General features: G+C 51.3%; 1 protein-coding gene across 1 annotated transcript in view; it reads right to left on the bottom strand.

Annotated features, from left to right (window-relative positions):
• Positions 1 to 6759: 6759 nt before the first annotated feature.
• Positions 6760 to 17863, bottom strand: part of LOC128910301 (collagen alpha-1(VII) chain-like) — a 128834-nt gene continuing 117730 nt past the window's right edge. The window contains 3 exon segments of the mRNA XM_054203388.1: positions 6760 to 6902; positions 16240 to 16410; positions 17044 to 17115. Coding sequence (XP_054059363.1) covers positions 6760 to 6902; positions 16240 to 16410; positions 17044 to 17115 — 386 coding nt within the window.

The raw sequence follows: 17863 nt of genomic DNA, 5'->3' as shown, positions 1-17863 counted from the left end.
TGAACCTCTCCATTCTCTGAGTCCTGTCTCTTTGGGAAGCGACCCATCTCCCCGTATACCCACCCTACCGCTGAAAAAGGCCACCTAAAAGGCCACAGGGGATCTCCTGGTGGGGTCTTTGCCCTTGTCGAGGTCAGACAAGTGTCCCTGGAGCCAGCCCCGAGGGCACAAGGTCCTTCCAAGCACTTGGAGATGTGCTGGCATTCCCAATCTTCGGGCCCCATCTTGTGGCAAGGACATCGTATGGCAAGCCCTGGCCAGGGGACAGTCCCCAGGAGTGTGGGACCCTGCCTGGGGCTGGGGTTTCATCTCTGATCTGGGGCTGTGAGTTGCTAAATTATTTGCTATGGGGATGGGAGTGTGGTGGGGCCAAGAAGGCCGGTGAAGCCCCTGGGCAACGCTTGTGGAGCAGGATGGACCCTGTGGGCCATGGCCCCATGGACCTCCATGGGCAGCTGTGTCTTTGGGCTACTGCTGGGGATGGAGGCTGTGCCTCCCTGTGTGAGGGGCTGCTGGCTGGGGACACGTCCTCAGACCCATCCAACATCACATCAACCCTCGTGTCCCCAGGAGCCGTCATTCTGGACCTGCTCTTCTGCTGCTGAACCACAGTCCCTGAAACTGCTGTCACCTTAACTCTGCCCTTCACTGTCCCTTGGAAGGGGAGATTGGGGCAGGTCATACAGGCAGGATTTGAGGGACCTCCTCGATTTCCACTTCTTTGCCTCACTCCACAGAACTCCCCCAGGCAAAAACCATCCCCTTAACTCTGCCCTGTGTCCAGAAGGACCTGCAGCAGCCGTGGCATGACCCAAGCAGTGCCAGCAAAGCTGTCGCTGTAGGATGGGGCAGGAGAACCCTTCCAAGGCACACAACCCCCATGCAAGGGCGATTCGGGGCTCGAAACGCTCCTTGCTTCAGCCCCAAAATCAGATATTTAAAGCCTGGAACTTAGTGTTTGTTTACAAAATCTTAACAGGACAAACATCTTTCTCCCACCCCAAAGCGTCCCCCCTTGCAGTTGCCTTTCAGCCCCAGAAGAAGCCGTTTTCTCCCAAGCAAACCCCTTGCAGCCCCTGCTAGCAGGATGGGGTGCTCGGGGCATGAATTTAGAAATTATTGAGTTTCTCATCCCTGCCTGCAGCCCCTGCTCTCCTGGGGATGCTCTTTGGCCCCGAGCTGCTGGATGGAGAATGGGAACATCTCTGAAAGCCCTCGCAGAGCCGGCACGGCTGCTGGCAGAGAAATGAGCTGGTTTGGGCTGCCGCTGCCAGCTCCAGAGCCGCGGAGCAGCATCTCCGCGGAGCAGCATCTCTGTGGAGCAGCATCTCCACGTCGCCTCTCCCCGACCGCTATTTCACCACTGTCTGAAACGGGCATCTTGGCCCCGTGGCCTCTTGGGCTTTTTCTACTTGGAAAAACTCTTTGGGGACCTTGGCCAAGGGAGGGGAAAGGCAGAGCGAGGGGGAAGCGGGGCTGAAACACACCCGCAACCCAGCGCCTGCTTTTCTGGTCCTCGGCTGTGGGATGGATATCCTGGCAAAAAAGGTAAAAATCAAGGCAAAATAGCAAAAAAAATGCAGCTTCCAGCTGTGCTGGCGGACAGCACAACCTGGTATTTTTGGGTTCTCTTGTTTTGCATGGGGGTTTTCTGCCCTGGCATGCCGGAAGGTTTTTTTTTTTTGGAGCAGAAAGCAAGTTGGAATTGGGTTTTCTTCCCTCCCCGCCCCCCCAAAAAAAGCAGGAAAAAAAGACGAACCACCTGCGGTGGATCTGAGGAAGTCGGAGTTAAATCTGCCGCTGCAGGAGGGTGACCTGCGGGTGCCGAGGGTGGAAATTGCCAGGATGCCCGTGAGAAATTTACAGCCACGATATTGAGACGGTGGCGACAGCCAGGGCAGGACCATTCCTCTCGGCTGAAGAGCTGCCTCCCGGCTTTAACGGAGAAAAGTAAATCGTTCCGGCGAGGCAGCTCCGGCAAACTGGGGACAAAGCTATCGGCAGGATGTCACCGGCTGCTCGGCAGCAGAAGCGCTGGATTAAGCTAATTTTTTTCCCCGTCAAAAAGTAAGTCTGGAATAAAATAACACTGCGGATGAGACCTGGAGACTTTTAAAATTCTTTCTGATGCCGCCTCCATTTCCCTAATGAATCTCACCTGATGATGCTGATTCCCAGGGCTCCAAAATCCAAGCTAACCCCGGGGGGACGGGGCTGTGCCCTCCTCTCCTCCCCATCCCTTTAACCACAGCACCGGTTTGTCTCCCCACTTTTCGATTTCCCAAGATGTCCAAACCCTACCCAGGCTGCGCAGCCTCCAAAAATTGTTATAATAATAAAAAGAGATGTTTCTTTGGTTAGAAAGGAGGGTGGGGGGAGTCTCTTAACACAGTATCTTGAACTGCTTTTCCCTATCCTGCTTTTCTTTTTTTTCTTACAGAGGGACGTGGGACCTGATCTCCCGAGGAAAGCACTGAAATATTTAAAGTTTGTGCAAATGAAGCTGGTTGCTGGTTAATAAACGAAACCCGGGCACTCACCTGGTAGTTGGCGGCGGTCGGGATGGGAAGGGATTGCTGCGGTCTCACTCCGAGGAGAGAGGCATCAGGCGCGTTCCCCTGAACTTCTGCACCCTCGCTTTTCTTTTATTGTTATTAAGAGGGCTGTGATAGTTTTTCTCTCTATGGAAACGCTTTTCCCCTCCCTCGTGTATATATAAAAATGAGCGATCACGGGGTTTGAGTCGTAACTCCAGACGTGGAGCCTTCATTTGGGCATGATTTCATTAAGATGAAATCAGAGGGAGCTGGCAACGTCACGGGGCTGCGGTGCCTCTCCCCATTCAGAAGGAAAAAAAAAAAGGGGGGGGGGGGGCGAAGAAAAGACATCTGAAGCTGACAGCCTGGTGAGAGTCACCCAAAAATTAGGTTGTCTCCAATGCTGGGACTTTGCCGGATCACGCAGACATGTTTTTCCCCTGCTCCTCCAGGTAGCCAGGCACTTGGTGCAAGGATATTTTAAATGCAAAGGGTCTTTACGCCCCCTAAGGATGCCCGTTGGGGTTTTCAGCATTGATTAACAGTGTTATCCCCAATTAATGTGTTTCTTTTCAAAGAGGGGGGCTGGTGCAACACCAGGACAGTGCTCATAACCCCCGCCCGCAGCAGGTACAGGCTTGCCCCGCTCACACTGCTCTGCCCTCCGCCTGGTTTCCTGTTGCCAGGGGGTTTTCTTCTCCCAGGCAGGTGGTGAAAACCCTGGAAAACTGAAATTTTGGGGACCTTCTTCCAGGATGTGGTGGTACAGTGCTGCATTGGAAGAGGAGGGTAAGGATGATGTGTGTCTCAAAAAAACCCAACCCTCAAACTCCCCAAAGGCACTGAGGTCCATCAGAATTAACTCAGGTTGCCCCAAGACAGCAGCCAGGCTGGAAAACCCCCAGTCTGGGGTCCCAGGACCACTCTGGTCCCAGTGTGGTCCGAGTGAAGTCTCCTTCATGCCCCATGGTGCTAGTTTGCAAGCAGAAGTGCTTTGTGCTGTAAAGGGAAAGGGGATAGAGAGATCTCTGGTGGAAATAGGGGTTGCTTCATGTGGTCCTGGGCTGAGACGCTCGAAGGAGTCAGGTCTCTGGTGGAGGGTCCCAGATTTGCGGCTGGGCTGGAGGTTCCTGGTGGTCCCAGGACCCTGCTCAACCCCGCCCGCTTGTCAGAGCTCCTCTCTGAACCCTGCTTTAAAATGCCACCATCACCTTCTTCTAGCAAAGGGCTGGTGGGGTGCAGTCATGCCTGTTAACGGACAAATCCTACCAAAGGTGGGGAAAACCCTCTGAGCCCCCCCCGAAAGGTAACAGCAGCCAGTAGCGACCCTGGATGGGCTCTGAGTTAGGATGGGGAGATGTTCTTGCTCTTGGAACACACCAGGGATGGTCACAGTGACTTCTTTGGAGAAAAGGAGCCATGACTGCATATTCTTGGATGAGCAGCTTTGAGCTTCTCACCCAGCCCCTGAAGATGCTGGCTGTTGTCTGAGAGGCAGTGACCAGTGATGCTGAGAGTTCTCCTTTGGCTTCAAACTGGGGTAGAGCATTCTCCCCTTAATCACCTCCAGCTGTTGGCTTAGACACATCGGGTTTCACCATTCCAGCAATTCACTCCTTTTTCATTTTCATTTGAAGCTTTCATCTCTTGGACCGATGTTTTCTTTTCCCCTCCTTCGGTGAGATCTGGAAGGCAGTTTGGTTACCCAAATCTTTGGAGCCTTTGGTCATAATTTTGGGCAAGCAAATCCTCTTGCAGACTACAACCCAAAAAGCTGGGTGGGAAACTCCGTTAGAGGCACTTCTTCCTGGCAAGAGCGAGGGAAATCATCATCTGGCCCACAGTCCTCACTCTTCTCCATCTGGCAAACGCTCATGGACTCATTTATTGCAGAGGGATGAACCGTCTCTAAGGGCTGCATGGTCTCTGGAGCTGATGAAACCCTCGAGCTCCTGCTCTGCGGTGAGGAAGCAGTGATAGATGAGAGTTATTTCCAACCTGTCCCCCATGGTGGAGGTCCATTAAAAATTATTTCCCCCTCTGCTCGTTGCAGATGTGTGAGCGCTGATTCTCAGCAACCTTCGGCTTTCCCCAGCTTGGATTGTGCCCTGCCTTTCCTTGACCTCTAGAGGGTAAGAAAGTTTCAAGTCATCACTGTTACCCAGTAGCTTAATTAGCGTTGGTGGACCAAGTGACATCACAGGGCAAGACCTAAAGCTTGGCAGAAGGTATCTAAGGCTTTTTAAAATATATGCAATTCCGTGGGTGGTGCTAAGCTCCACCCAGGTTTGACTAAACCCAGGTTTGACTACCCATGGATGAAGGGTGGACAGTGAGGTCTTTGCCAGCATTTCTCTTCTATCATGCCTCCTTGGAGAGATGTGTGTTCCATCCTTTTGCTCCCTGAGGGCTGCAGATTTTGACTGTGGTCCTTGCAGAAAGCTCAGGAGACCCTTGGACACTGTTTGGCTCAGACCACTGATAGCCCTGCCTGCTTCAGAGTGGGTTAGGGACTCACCTCCCTGATTTTGTTGGTCTGGGGATGGCAAAGGGGGTTGAACGTGGAAATATATGTGGGATGGGGGCTCTGAGTGCTGACCTGGCCAACGGGTGCTTTATGAAAGGTGTGTGGGCACTTAGAAAATGGGTTCCCCTCTGCCTGCTGGAGGGGGATAATGCTATCCCTGCCTTGGCATCGCATCCCATTGGGGTTGAGGAGCACTTTAAAAGGGCTGGGAGAACCATTGAAAATATCTCCAGTGACATTTTGGACTCATTTGTCACCTGCTCAGAGGAGATCAGCTGAGGAATATAAAACATGTGGACAGGTTATTGCTTCTGGCATGGGGCATGGGTTTGGCATCCCCTGGCCCCAAAGGTAGGGCAAAACTGGTACTCCAGAAATCGAAGCCTGGTGCAGCCCTCTTTTGTGAGGACCTGGCCTCCCTGATCACCTCCAGGAGTTTCAGGTCTTCAGGCCAAAACTGAAGCCCTGTTATTGCCAAAATCACGTGGAACCTGTGATTCAGGTACTCGGGGAAGGGAACATAGGTTAGGGAAAGGCGTGATGTCAAAGTAGATCAATTAACCCCTCTAAAGCCCCCTCTCTCCTGGAGATGATGAGATTTTTAACTTGTTTCAGTGCATCTGCAAAGTGAATTAAACTATATGAAGACCATAGGTTGGCACGGGGGAAGGTCTATTTGGCTGCATCCGCACAAGTGATGGCTGCTTCATCGTCGCAACCATCCCATCCCTTGTGGTGGGGTGGTGGTCCTCTCTCACTGAAGCTTTTCTGGGGTTGAGAGGAGAGTGTGTCTGGTGGAGGGCAAATGTGTGAGCCTGTAGTTTTTATCTATTGCCACTATCTCAGGCTGTCCCCATGGGCTGTACATGCTCTGAATGGTTGGAAATGGGGTGTTCAGCCCTTCCTGGCTATTGACTGCAATGAGATGATTTGGGGACATTGGGAAAGAGCGGACCCACATGCCAGGAAGTCCTGTAGGACCCTGAGGGGGTGTTGGTCAGTGCCAGCTGCCACCTGGGCTCTTCAGGGTCTGCAGCTACTGCAGTAGCCTTGCACAGCAGGGTCACAAGTGCAGTTACCATCTCCACTGTGGGTCTATCTTCACACGATGGGGGTTGAACCTCATCCCATTTGGCTGAATTGGGTGGCAGTGGATCCCAAAGGTCTCAGGGGACCAGGGCACAAGAGAGGACTGAAAGGCAAGGAGGGACTTTAACGCTTAACAAGCTGCTTTCCTGGGCAGCCAAGCTTGAGACAGATCGTCCCCGTGGCTGCAAAGGCAAAATGCAATCAAAATAACCCTAAAGACATGCTACATTTTAAGGAATGGAGTATGTACACGGGTCCTCCTCAAAAGTCAATCCTGCTGCCAGAATGACCCGTGTAAATATGAGTCTATTTATTTTTTTCCTGCAGAACGAAGCTGTAGCACGGAGGCGAATGCCTTTCCCATCATCCAGCATGTCAACACTGGAGCCAGGTGGTGAAACCCATCTCCATCTCCTGGGCAGATGCTAGGGTGTATTTCTGTGTTTTACTCACCCATAAAACACTTTGCTGTTGGGAAGGGTCGGTGCAGGACAACATCCTTTTGGGAGGCAAATCTGCATGCCATGGATGTGGCATGGAAGACGTGGAGTCTTCGCGGTGATTTTATTAGGGGAAAATAGCAAAGAGAAGGCAGCGCCTTCGACGTCAGACTGCCTGGTTCAGCCCTATCAAGTCTGCTCTGAAAGCCAACCAGACTGTTTTAGCCGTCACCGGCTGGCTACCGTGGCTCGCAGATCCCTGCTTCAGTTGCTTTTGCAGGGGATCAGAGAGGAGATTTTGCTGCAAAAACTGCAAAAATGAAAATATTTTCATGAAAATAACCCCAGCTGACCCTGGGGAGGGAGGGAGGGAGCCGTGCTACGAACAGCCTGGGGCACCCATGGGAGCTGGCTGGCAGCAGAGAAGGCTCAAACTCCTGCAAAGTTTCTCCGAAAATTACCAAACTCATAAAAAATGCAGGCTTTGTCACGAGTGTCCTCGCGCGTCTCCCTCGTGCGTCTGTCTCTCCAGGAGCAGGACACCTTCCCACCTCTCCGCAGCCTGCCCTTGCTCTCGCCGAGCTCAATTTCCTCCTGTGAATCATCGTTTAAAGCCCAAATGTGGGCAGCTGAAGAGGATCTTATTAAAGTTTCATCACTACAACCATTCCGCTACCGGGAAAAATAAGACACAGCGACTCGTGGTCGTATCGCACCAGAAGCCTTGAAAGCAAAAAACACACCCCAAAACACCAGCAGAGAAGTTTTGCGATGCAAAGTTCTGTTGATGGCTTCCAGGCCCACAGTGGCATAGAGTCGTGGGACACAGACGCACTGTGGGTCCATAGAGGGGCGAAAGGGAGTTTTCTGGTTTGCTTTGCCCCTTCTTTAATAATCTCTAAGACTCAATTTGCATTTTCAAGGCTGTGGAGGGAGGAGGACCTTGCTGTGATACAAGATTCCCCATCTCTCTGTAACCCTACAACGAATGTCCCTTCCTGTCCCCTGAGACTGGTTTTTGGTGGGTTTCTCTTCCCCATAACCCCATTTTGGGGGTGATTTTCACTCCTTCCAACAGCCCAGCAGCCACAAGTCCCTGCATGTCTCTCCGAGGGGGCTGTGGAGTGGGCGCTGAGGGCTTGGAAAGCTTTGAGCCAGGACCTTGGTAGAAAGAGGAGAGGAGCTGGGGACATGGAGTTTGTTAGTTTTGCAGGGGTTGAATTATTCTTTTGCCTTTTTTTCACCTTCTTCGGCCTTGAGTCTCTCGCTGCTGCTGCAGGGTCACCAAGGGATTTACAGCCCTGGTTGTATGCAAAGCATTTGGCTGCCTGTAACGAGCAGTTACCCACCCCACCTTCAGCGTTTCATGTTCCTGGCAATTAATTAGCTCTGCTTTGAGCTTTTGATGCAAACATAATATCGGAAAACCTCTTTGGGATTAAATGGGCTGGGGCTATTTTGCAGATCGCTACACATGCTTCTCCAAGAATCGTTTGGGCCAAGGACCAACTTCACCACTGACAGCCTTCAGGCATGAAGTAAAGCTTGGTTCTTGATGCTTTCCTTCCAAAAGAAGAACAGAAAAAAGCAATGGAGAAGAAAAAATAATCTTAAATCCTCCAAATTGTCTTCCCCAAGTGTTTGCTGCGATGTTTTTATCTGCTCTCTCTGTGTTGCACCTCCTACCCCTTCTCCAAAGAGGTGTTTGCACCACCTGTACACATGGTATGTGCCTGCAGCTACCTGGGCATCACACCTCCAGTTGGAAGGAAACATCTAAAATCAAGAAAAAATGTAAAGGGAGGCAGCAGGAGCCTGGATCCACGTGCAGGAGCAACACTGGCCTTGGGACATTTATCCTGACGATGGGTCTTCATGTAAAACCTATTTATACCCCATGGAGTGAAGCATGAAGAGAGCTGCTTCTCCTTTTTCCTGTGTCTGTAAGCAGGGATCGCTCACACTGGTGAGGCTGCAGCAGCCGGATGAGGTGGGTGGGAGAGACGTTGCCCAAGAAATGCCATGGTTGCTTCACTACAGATGGGTTATGATGCTCCTCCGGCACTTCTTTGCCATGGGGATCATGGCCATGGGTTGGCCCCTTGGCTTCATGATCCATGGGGAAGTGCTTGGGGTGGTTTCAGGGGCAGGTGGGACACATCTGGGGGATGCAGGGCCCTCCGGTGGGGCTCAGGATGCTCGGCTAAGGGATGCCCAAGGCAGCAGATGGGTGAGGAGCCATCCAGAGGAAGCCTGAGGGATCAACTGGGATTTACTGCGGTGGTTTGGGATGCAAAATGGGTAAGGATGGACAGCCTGAGGCAACTCCCGCAGGAACACTGGCTTTCAGATAGGGAGAGTTTCTCCCTGGTTTTCCTCCTAACCCACACAACAATGATGTCAGGGGCAAATCCAGCCCCATTTTTGCTCCTGCTTGTCCCAGCTCAGATGGGTGGAGCTGCCTTCCTGGCACAGAAGGTTTTTCGGGCTTTTTCAACAGATTCGCTCTTTCTCAAGGGCGTTGTGGCTGTTGGTTTGCAATTCCACCCTTGCAGTGGGCAAGGGATAGTGTTCACCAGTGGCCTCCCAGCGATGCTGGCACGAGGCCATATATACCAATATGCTCCGAAGTGATGGATATCACCCAAAAGGGCTGTGGGCAGCACACAAACCTCCACCAGCTCCTGCAGAGCCCGAGCACGGAGGATGTGGTGGAGAGTTTTGCAAGCTGGACTTGCCGGTGCTCAGGTCCAGCCCTGCATTAACTCATGGCCATTTGCCTCCGTGGCATCTCCAGAACCTAAATTACTCCTGCTCTAAAAATACCGCCTAATTAATTAACCTAGCTGAGCGCAAATCAAGCTGGTGACAAGATGGTGAACTTTTTTGTCGCTTTTGACTCTGGCAGGAGCGAAGACAGGGGCTTTTGTCAGCTCCCTCCCAAACAGCCTGTCTGCTCCAATCTGCTGGGCGCAGCCAGAGGACGCTGGATGATGCTCGGGGCCTGGCTGTCAGTGCTGGCGGCCATTTCGGGGATTGTATCATTATCAAATTACTAAATTACACCGGCCCAGCCTCTTCATCTCTGGCAATCCATTTTCTTTTGTCAGGGTTGCTAAGGAACCGCCTGTGGACATCGGATGCCGCGATGAGGCGAGCTTCTCCTCTCCACACCTTCTTGCAAGACTTCTCTGGCTGGATGCACAAGAAACCCCCTCCTGCAACAGGGCTGAGCATGCTCAAGCTATAGGTGCACGTATATCCATAGATACAGACCCAGCTCAGCTCCTGAGCCGCGTGGATCCACAAAAAACGAGTGATGGGATCACTCGTGCTCCAAAATTGCCCTCCGCTTTGCCAGCTCCATGAGGATTCTGGTTTTATGTACATTAAAGCCCCCCCAGCTTTTCACATGCTTGGAGATGACCGCTCGTAGCGATGCTCTCTGCTTTCTAAGGCCATTCTCCAACGTGTGTTCAGGAATCTTCTGGCTTCGCCCTGTTTGGAGCAGCCCCAGCTCCCTGCGCCTGGAAAGCAGTTGGCTCGCCAGCAAATCGTTCGGCCCTATAAAAGTCTCCCCCACCCCGCAATCAAATCATTTCAAGAAACTCAATTAGAGTGACATGACATTTCCAAGGAAACACCGAGGATGCGTTCCGGTAATGTTTTGGCCCTGCCAAAGCGGTTCAGATGGCAAATCAATAGTAAACATTTAAGGCTAGATGTATTAAAAAAAAATCAAGTTATCAATTTCCCATTACGCCTCAGCTGCCAGAGCACTGATGGGAAATTCAAGCTGCATTTAATACACCTAGCAGAGAACTGAACAGCTTGATCTTATACACTTGCCCACAATATTGGTTTTCACTTCTCGAGTCTTCCAGCCGCCTTGCAAATCTGAATTAAGTTATCTGGCTCCCTGGTGAGCTGCTGCTTCGGCCTGTGCCATCAGCACGATGTATGCTGAAGGGTCTTGAGCCAAATCACCCTCCCCGTGAGCCTCTGCCCCTCTCTTTTGGCTACACCTTGACCATGTAACCAGGTGACCAAACTTGTCTCCCAGACTTGGCTTTGGGATATGTGCGCTCCTCGCCAAGCTTGGAGCCAAAAGCTGCCAAGAAATTCTGCACGTGGGGAGGTGAAGCCCTATTTTAAGTGATGGCACTGAACTTAAAAGGAAAAATGAAGGTGTTGTCCCATTTGTTTTTGGTATCTGGGAATAATGAGGCAGAAAAAGAAACTCCCCATGTTCTCCAGGATGCCCCAGGTCCTCCAGGTCCATTTGCTCACCTCCAGACCCTCACTGTGCTGCTGATCAATGGCTATAAAAATGATCTTCATGCAATTACTATCATCTCCTCGGGCTTGATGTCCACTTAACATGCCTGCCAAAGGATTCACCAGCCCACAGTGATGCACCCTCCTCTTCCCTAATGCCCTGGTGCAGTTGATAGTTGGAGAGGGACTGTGAAATGCAGGGCTGGTGTCCCTGAGAGAGCAACCCTGGGATGGAGGAAGGCTTTCTCCTCTGCGTTTTGGTAAATAAATGCCACTTTGAGTAATTCATGAGCTGTCTGGTGGCAATGGTCCCAAGGAGGGATGCTGTTGCACCATGAATTGGAGAAAGGCTCCTGGGAGCATCTCTGTTGTCTTGGTGGAAACGCCACGTCGCAGCACACGGGGAAGGCAGAAGCAGGACATGGGGGCAGATGCCCAGGAGGAGACATCCTGGGAGTGTTTGGGGAGCCGAAGGAGGCATGGGGAGCGTGCACTTTGCAGAGCACTGCAATGAGAACCTGGCTACAGGATAGGGACAGGCCAGCCGGTGACCCCGAACCATGCGCTGGGGATATCGGGTGATTTGCACCCCAAATCCACACAAGCGGCTGGTTTGTAAGGTGGAGATATGTCCTGTGCATCACTGTATCAACAGAGATGGTGTAGCCACACGTGGGCTGGCTTGGTAGTATGAAGCAGGAATGAACAGTCCGGCATTTCCTCTGATGGCCAACCCGAAGCCTTTCTTCTCAAATCCCAAGATTTTTCTTGGGAAAAAATCTCCCTACCTTGCTGGGCCAAATCCCACAGTCCTGGGCAGGGGTGGTGAAATGCTGGACTCTGGACAACGTGCAGTCTTGGGCAGCACAAGGGAAGCCAAGGGCAGGGAGGCTGGTCTGCGGGGACATCTAGAACATAGCTACTCCAGACCCATAAATGTAATGTTTTGGGTTTTTGTTTTTTGGTTTGTTTTTTTTTTTTTTTGCCATTGCTACTAAAACACCACAGGCTTTGCACTGAATTGACACCCTGGGTCAAGTGGTGGTGGCCACTGGAGTATGACAAGCCCATATTTCTGCTGGAGGCCACCAGTGCCTTCGCTGAAGGGATGCTGTCAGGGTGAGCACCACACCAGAGAAAAGGAAGCTGGTAGGAGGATTTTTTTTTTTTGCTTATAATAATAAATATTATTCATGAGTTTTTTCGGTGTTAATTAAATAGTAAGAACTGTTTATAGTGGGTCCCCTTTTGCCCATACAGATATTTTTGCTCCGGTCCAGCTGTGGGCTGGTTTACATCAGGAACGATCATTTGGGGAACAGGGCTTTGCAAGCAGAGATGTCCAAAATTAGATCAAAATCAGATCAACGTGGGTGAACCTTTCTGGAGGTGCATCCCCAGCCCTTCATATCATAGAATCATGGAATGGTTTGGGTTGGAAGGGACCTTAAAGATCATCTAGTTCCACCCCCCTGCCCTGGGCAGGGACACCTCCCACCAGCCCAGGTTGCTCCAAGCCCCGTCCAACCTGGCCTTGAACCCCTCCAGGTATGGGGCAGCCACAGCTTCTCTGGGCAACCTGTTCCATGTCTGAGCTCCTTTTTCTCTCCTCCCCTTCTTTTAAAGCTCTGAAATGCTGTTTGCTCCGCACAATTGTGGGAATTCAATGACTTGTGCCCCTTGAAAAGATCCCACCTAAATAAAGATCTTCATACCAGGGTGCCAAATGAACCTGTGGGTCTTGCACTCCGTTAGGTCCCTGTTTTCTTGGGCACGGTGGTTATTTTTGTCAATGCAGTTTAGGAATGAAGGTTTTTTCCTGCTGGTTGCAAACGCTTTGCTCCCCTGGATGGTCTCAGCTCCCCTGGGCCGATGGAGGAGCTGGAGTTCAAGTCATTCCATGTCTCCTGAGCTGCTGAGGGTGCAACACCCGCACAGCCCGGCCATGGCTCTTCAGGCATCGGCATCCTGCGATGTCCCTTACAAAGTGTCCCCCATCGCTGTGATGCCAGGGAAATGCGAAAGTGTGGGGGGTGTTTCCTCAGAAAAAGCACCTGTTTCTCAGCACTGTGGCCTCATCTGGAAATGCAGAAGAGCTTTCTTTTTGGTGATGCCGTACCCACTGTTTTGCTTCGGTGGGAACATTTTGTTTCTTTTCCGAGGGGATATTTTTCTTGCCACGATACAATACCTGAATGTTTTCCTTGCCAAAGTACATTTCGATACAGAACAGCATCTCGAGAGGAGAGGCTGGAAATGTCAGTCTGAAAATGGCACTTGTCTCATTGCCAACATTTACCAAATTATTTTTCTTTTGTTTTTTTTTTGAGTGAAAAAGATTTTAGCTGTGGGGCGAATAAAAATAATAAAAAAAACCCCCTATGCTGGTCCCCCTTTGGGGCTTGGGATACTGTGGGTAAGTGAAATTCTTCTTCTGCCGATGCTGCCCTGCTGGGCCGGGGAAATCTGAGCTCAACCCTACCAAATTGTGCGGCCAAACTTTTAGTAAACCCCATTGATTTCCTAACCGTCTCCCCGCCAATCCCACTCCAACATGAATCCTCATTTAGCCATTCTGTTCCCACCAAAGGTGTTTGGAGGGGGAAAAGCAATTCCCAGTGCAACCTTTGAAGACACAACGCAATGTACATTCTTTAATGAAAACATTTTTTGTCAATATGGGGTAGAAAAGCGACCATTTATAGAAGCTTTGGGCGTGTGTATTGGGAACCTGTTGTGGAGAGAGGAATGGAGGCTTGCACCCATGGATGCTCACATTGACGATGTGTGCTCGGAGGAGACGTTATCGGACAGGACCCCTCCCAGCTGGGTCCACGTGGCCACCAAAACCCAGAGGTTTACCCTCCCACTTGGATTTCCGCACCTCTCTGAGCTCCAAACGCCTCCAAGACTTGGCGTTGGCATTTTGCAGGGAGAAGCCCCGTCTGGTTTTGAATCCTGATTTTTTCTTAATGTATGGTTTGGGATGGCTCCTCTTCACCTGCCCAGGAAATGGTCAAGTGATGGAGAAGGTGGGACTTGCTAAAGGCCATAGGGAGTTTAGGGACGAGCTGAAAGGTTACCTGCTACAGGACAGAGCTCAACCTGCACACCTGGTCTGACATGGGGAATACATAATGGAAATGACATAATGGAAATTCCCAGCTTTCTCTCTGTCCTTCTCAGGATTATGAACTAGGATTATGCACAGCAGCATTAACACACTTTTATTTTACAAAAATAAACTCAAGGGTATGTGGCGCCCGGTTTTGCATGGTAGTCCTATGGGGCGAGCGGTGCAGTCATGAGCCTCTGGACATCTCTGCTTTCCCAAGCAATCAGATGCGTCCCTCTCCTCATACCACTTTAATTCCTGCTCATAATTACAGTCTTCCAACATCTTTTTTCAAACTTCCTTTGCCTCCTCACATTAAATGGTTTGTCTTGCTTGTCCAGTCTTCGAGACGTCCTGGAGACACTTCTTGCAGCTCCATTTCTTTTTTATTTAAACATGGCAATTGCAGCCGATCACCTCCCTCTGTCTGGTTTTCAAAAGAGAGGAAAGAGAAAACAAAGGGGATGTTGGAGGTTGGCTACAGCTTGGGCTTCTTCTTGGTCCTCCCATGCTCACAGCAGCTTTGGAGATCCTTGACACAATGGAATTGCCTATACCAGGTTATGCCACAACACATCAGAGATCCATAAAGCAGATGTTCCATCTGGTCCACGTCCGGGCACCATTTAGGGTCAGCCAGGAGAAATGGCCACATAGAGGACACACAGATCTGGCTTAGTTTTGGGTGACTCCCACTCCCCAGTGGTTGCTTCTCCCCCCAAAGGGAGTGCAGACACAGTGCTGGAGGTATCTACTGCTGCTTTGTGAAGCCTACACTATCTCTTAATGTTGGGGTAGAGCATTGGCTGGGAAGAGGTTTGTTTATTACCTAGTGCTGCTGGGACAGGACTTAAAGCACTGAAAGTGGCTTCCCCTCACGCAGTAGGTTGCAAAGAAGCGGGCCACCAAACGTGGGCACTGACCAGGCTAAATGGACCAACTGGTCTACCTTGACTGCCCTTTGGGTCAACAAAGATGGGCTCCCCACAGAGCCCAAGGAGTGATGCTAACCCTTGTGGTGGGATGGGGTAGGACATGACAGAAGAAGGCATCCAGTTTGGGCCTTCCTGGCCAGTCAATACATATTCCTTCTGCCCAAAGAACACTTCAGCTCTCCAGGATGTCCCTGCCTGTCCTAAACTGAGCAATGAATATTTGCACTGCCTTCTTCCTTGCAGAATAAGAAGCCCAGGCTGTGTGAAGTCCATTGTATATCAGAAAGATTCAACTGGCTGATAAAAGACTGGGTAATGGTTTTGATTTTATGGACAATAGGTGCCAGCCTAAAACACAACCAACAAAATGCAGAGCACCTGAAAACTCTGAAAAGAACCTCAACTTACAGATCCCTGCCTTTAATTTCTTTCTTTTTTTTTTTTTTTTTTTTTTCTTTTTGTAAATGCCTTTGAAGACAGAGCAGATGAATCTCACCAGGGGTTTTTTGTATTGTTGAGAACTAATGCATTTCTCCTGATGCCCGGAGGGGTTGCCTTCATGCAGAAGAAAGGTTGAGAGAGGAGTATCTTTCTAGGAAGGCTGGTTTCAGCCACAGCTGTGTACTGCTCGGCAGCTGTACTGCTGGCATTACTGTCAGGGCCAGCAGGAGCTCGTTTTCCCTGCGGTGAGCTACCACATGCCTGGAGAGGAGGAAGAGCCACGCAGGCTGACCCCATGAACCCTAGGAGCCCCACTGGGTTTCCAGGAGTGAGTTTTGCCCATTGAAACCCTGGATGAGGTGTGACCCCAATGCAGGGGTGTTTGGGACTGCTCAGGTCAGGGCAGCTCCACCAGCTTCAGGTTCTGCCTGAAGTCCTTGGTGTCTAGAGAAGCCAGCGAGGTGCTTGGATGGACAAGTCCATGGTTCAGAGGACACCAGGCCCCCAGATTCCTGCAAACCTCAGGCCTTAGAACACATGTGGTGGCTGAGCTCAGGGTATGCAAACTACCAGGACCCAGTGCTGGTGCCCACAAGGACCCTCCTCATCACCCACAGGTCCATCTGCATCCCATAAGCAGATGTGGCCCAAGGAAGGAGATATCCAGGAGCTCCTAGGAGGGGCTGAGGGGGACCAAAGTGAGCTGAGAGTGGGAGGGACCTTGCAAACTAGAGGCATCCCTCTAAGTCCTTGCTTGGTTCTGGTGGGGCGCCATAAGGCAATGGAGGTGGGCGTATCGTGGATGGGTTTTTTCATGCTTTGACCTTACCGCTGGCGGGAGGAAGAGGAGGGTTGGAGTGCTCAGGGGCTGCCTTACCTGCTGAGGTTTTGCACTGCCGCTCACATTTCCACTTGGTTTTGAAGCGGTTGCTGTTGCCTCGGCATCCCCCAAAGATGAAGGGCCGGCAGGCGTTCGCCTCTGGGTGGTAATACCAGAGCAGGGCGTAGTGACGGCAGGAGCCCTCATCCATCGGCTGCAGGCAGGGGGCTGCAGGGAAACACCCCCCCACCCAGTCATGTGTCAGACCCAGGTGGGAAAAGGCCACACTCTGCCACCCCAGTCCCCCCCCGTGTGAATGTGTGGGGCTGGTCCAGGGACTCCCACTGCCCCACAGTCAGCACCTTACCCCAAAGCAATGGGGCTGTCAGAGCAAAAGGGGCAGCAAAGACCAACGGGGGGCATCCAGCAGCGGATTTCCATAGTGGGATGAGCACGAGGCTCCTTTTTGCTCCATGGCACCACCTGCCCCTGCGGTGCCCATCATGGTGGTCTCAGGCCTTTGCAAGGGGACAATTAACCCCTGGGACCTGGGGCGGGGGGGTGTCTTTGCAGGGGTGGGTGCATTCGGGGCGTTGCTTGGGGGACTCTCACTGTGCATTTTGCTGGAACGGCTGGACAACACAGAATCGGGTAAAAACACCCTTCAGTTTTTTCACCACCAGCTCAACGGCCTGGGGCAAAAGAGGCTGCTTTAAGCCAAGTCCAAAACCGAGATTTGAGGCTCTGCTTGCCGGCACGTGGAAGTCTTTCCGTGCCGCGTCCCCTTGATCTCAATGCCAAAAAGCACTTCCCACCCGGGAAGTGACTTCCCTAAATGTCACTTAATTCAGCGCATTTCACCTGGTAATTGACTGTGGGCTTCTCGCTGCTTCTGCTGAGAGGGACCCGTTATCTGCTGCTCCCGGGGAGCCGCTGGGGAAGCAAATGGAAATCACACGTAACGAGGGCACGCAAACAAATTAGCCACCATTTAAATATAGATCATTGGAGCCTTACATGGCTTTCTGCCGGCTAACAAGTTCTCTTAATAAATGTCACAGAGCAATTGGCGAGGGGAGGGAGAAACCGGCGGCAATAAAATTCTTAATGGTGTTAAACAACTCAGTCAGAAAGGTTGGGTGTTAGTCAGAGAAAATGGAAGTATTTGTGGTTGTTTGCAGGAGATAAATGTCAGGCTGGAGTTTTGTAAATCTGCGAGCTTTGAAAAGCCAGGAGCGATTGTAATCTGGCAGTAATAACCCTCCGATTGCAGAATCCTGTTAACATTTAGAGCGCCTGTCCGCACTCATCGCTTAGCAGAGCGATTTATGAGCCCTCCTGCCTCAGACCCGGGCTGTAATGGGATTGTCAGCTGGCGACGGCGGCAGCTGAGATTCAATAACATGTGGTACGCCCCATCGATCTGAAAACCGCCCAGATCCCAAACGCTGCCTTGATATAAAGTGAGTTTAAACCCAGATGGATGATGTCCTTGATGTATGACACAGACATCAGGAGAGCACTTGGGGCTGGGCAGGAGGAAGGCGGTGATGGTTGGGGTCCAGTACTAGGCTTACCTAGGATTTGGGGGATTTGTTTGGTCTTTAGCAGGTTACACGAGGGGAAAATGGAGGCATGCTGCACGGCCAGCCTGCAGAAAGCTTTCTCTCTTAGATGCTGG

The sequence above is a fragment of the Rissa tridactyla genome, chromosome 1, assembly GCF_028500815.1.
Source record: "Rissa tridactyla isolate bRisTri1 chromosome 1, bRisTri1.patW.cur.20221130, whole genome shotgun sequence".
Taxonomy (NCBI): domain Eukaryota; kingdom Metazoa; phylum Chordata; class Aves; order Charadriiformes; family Laridae; genus Rissa; species Rissa tridactyla.
This window is presented reverse-complemented; position numbering and strand designations above follow the sequence as displayed.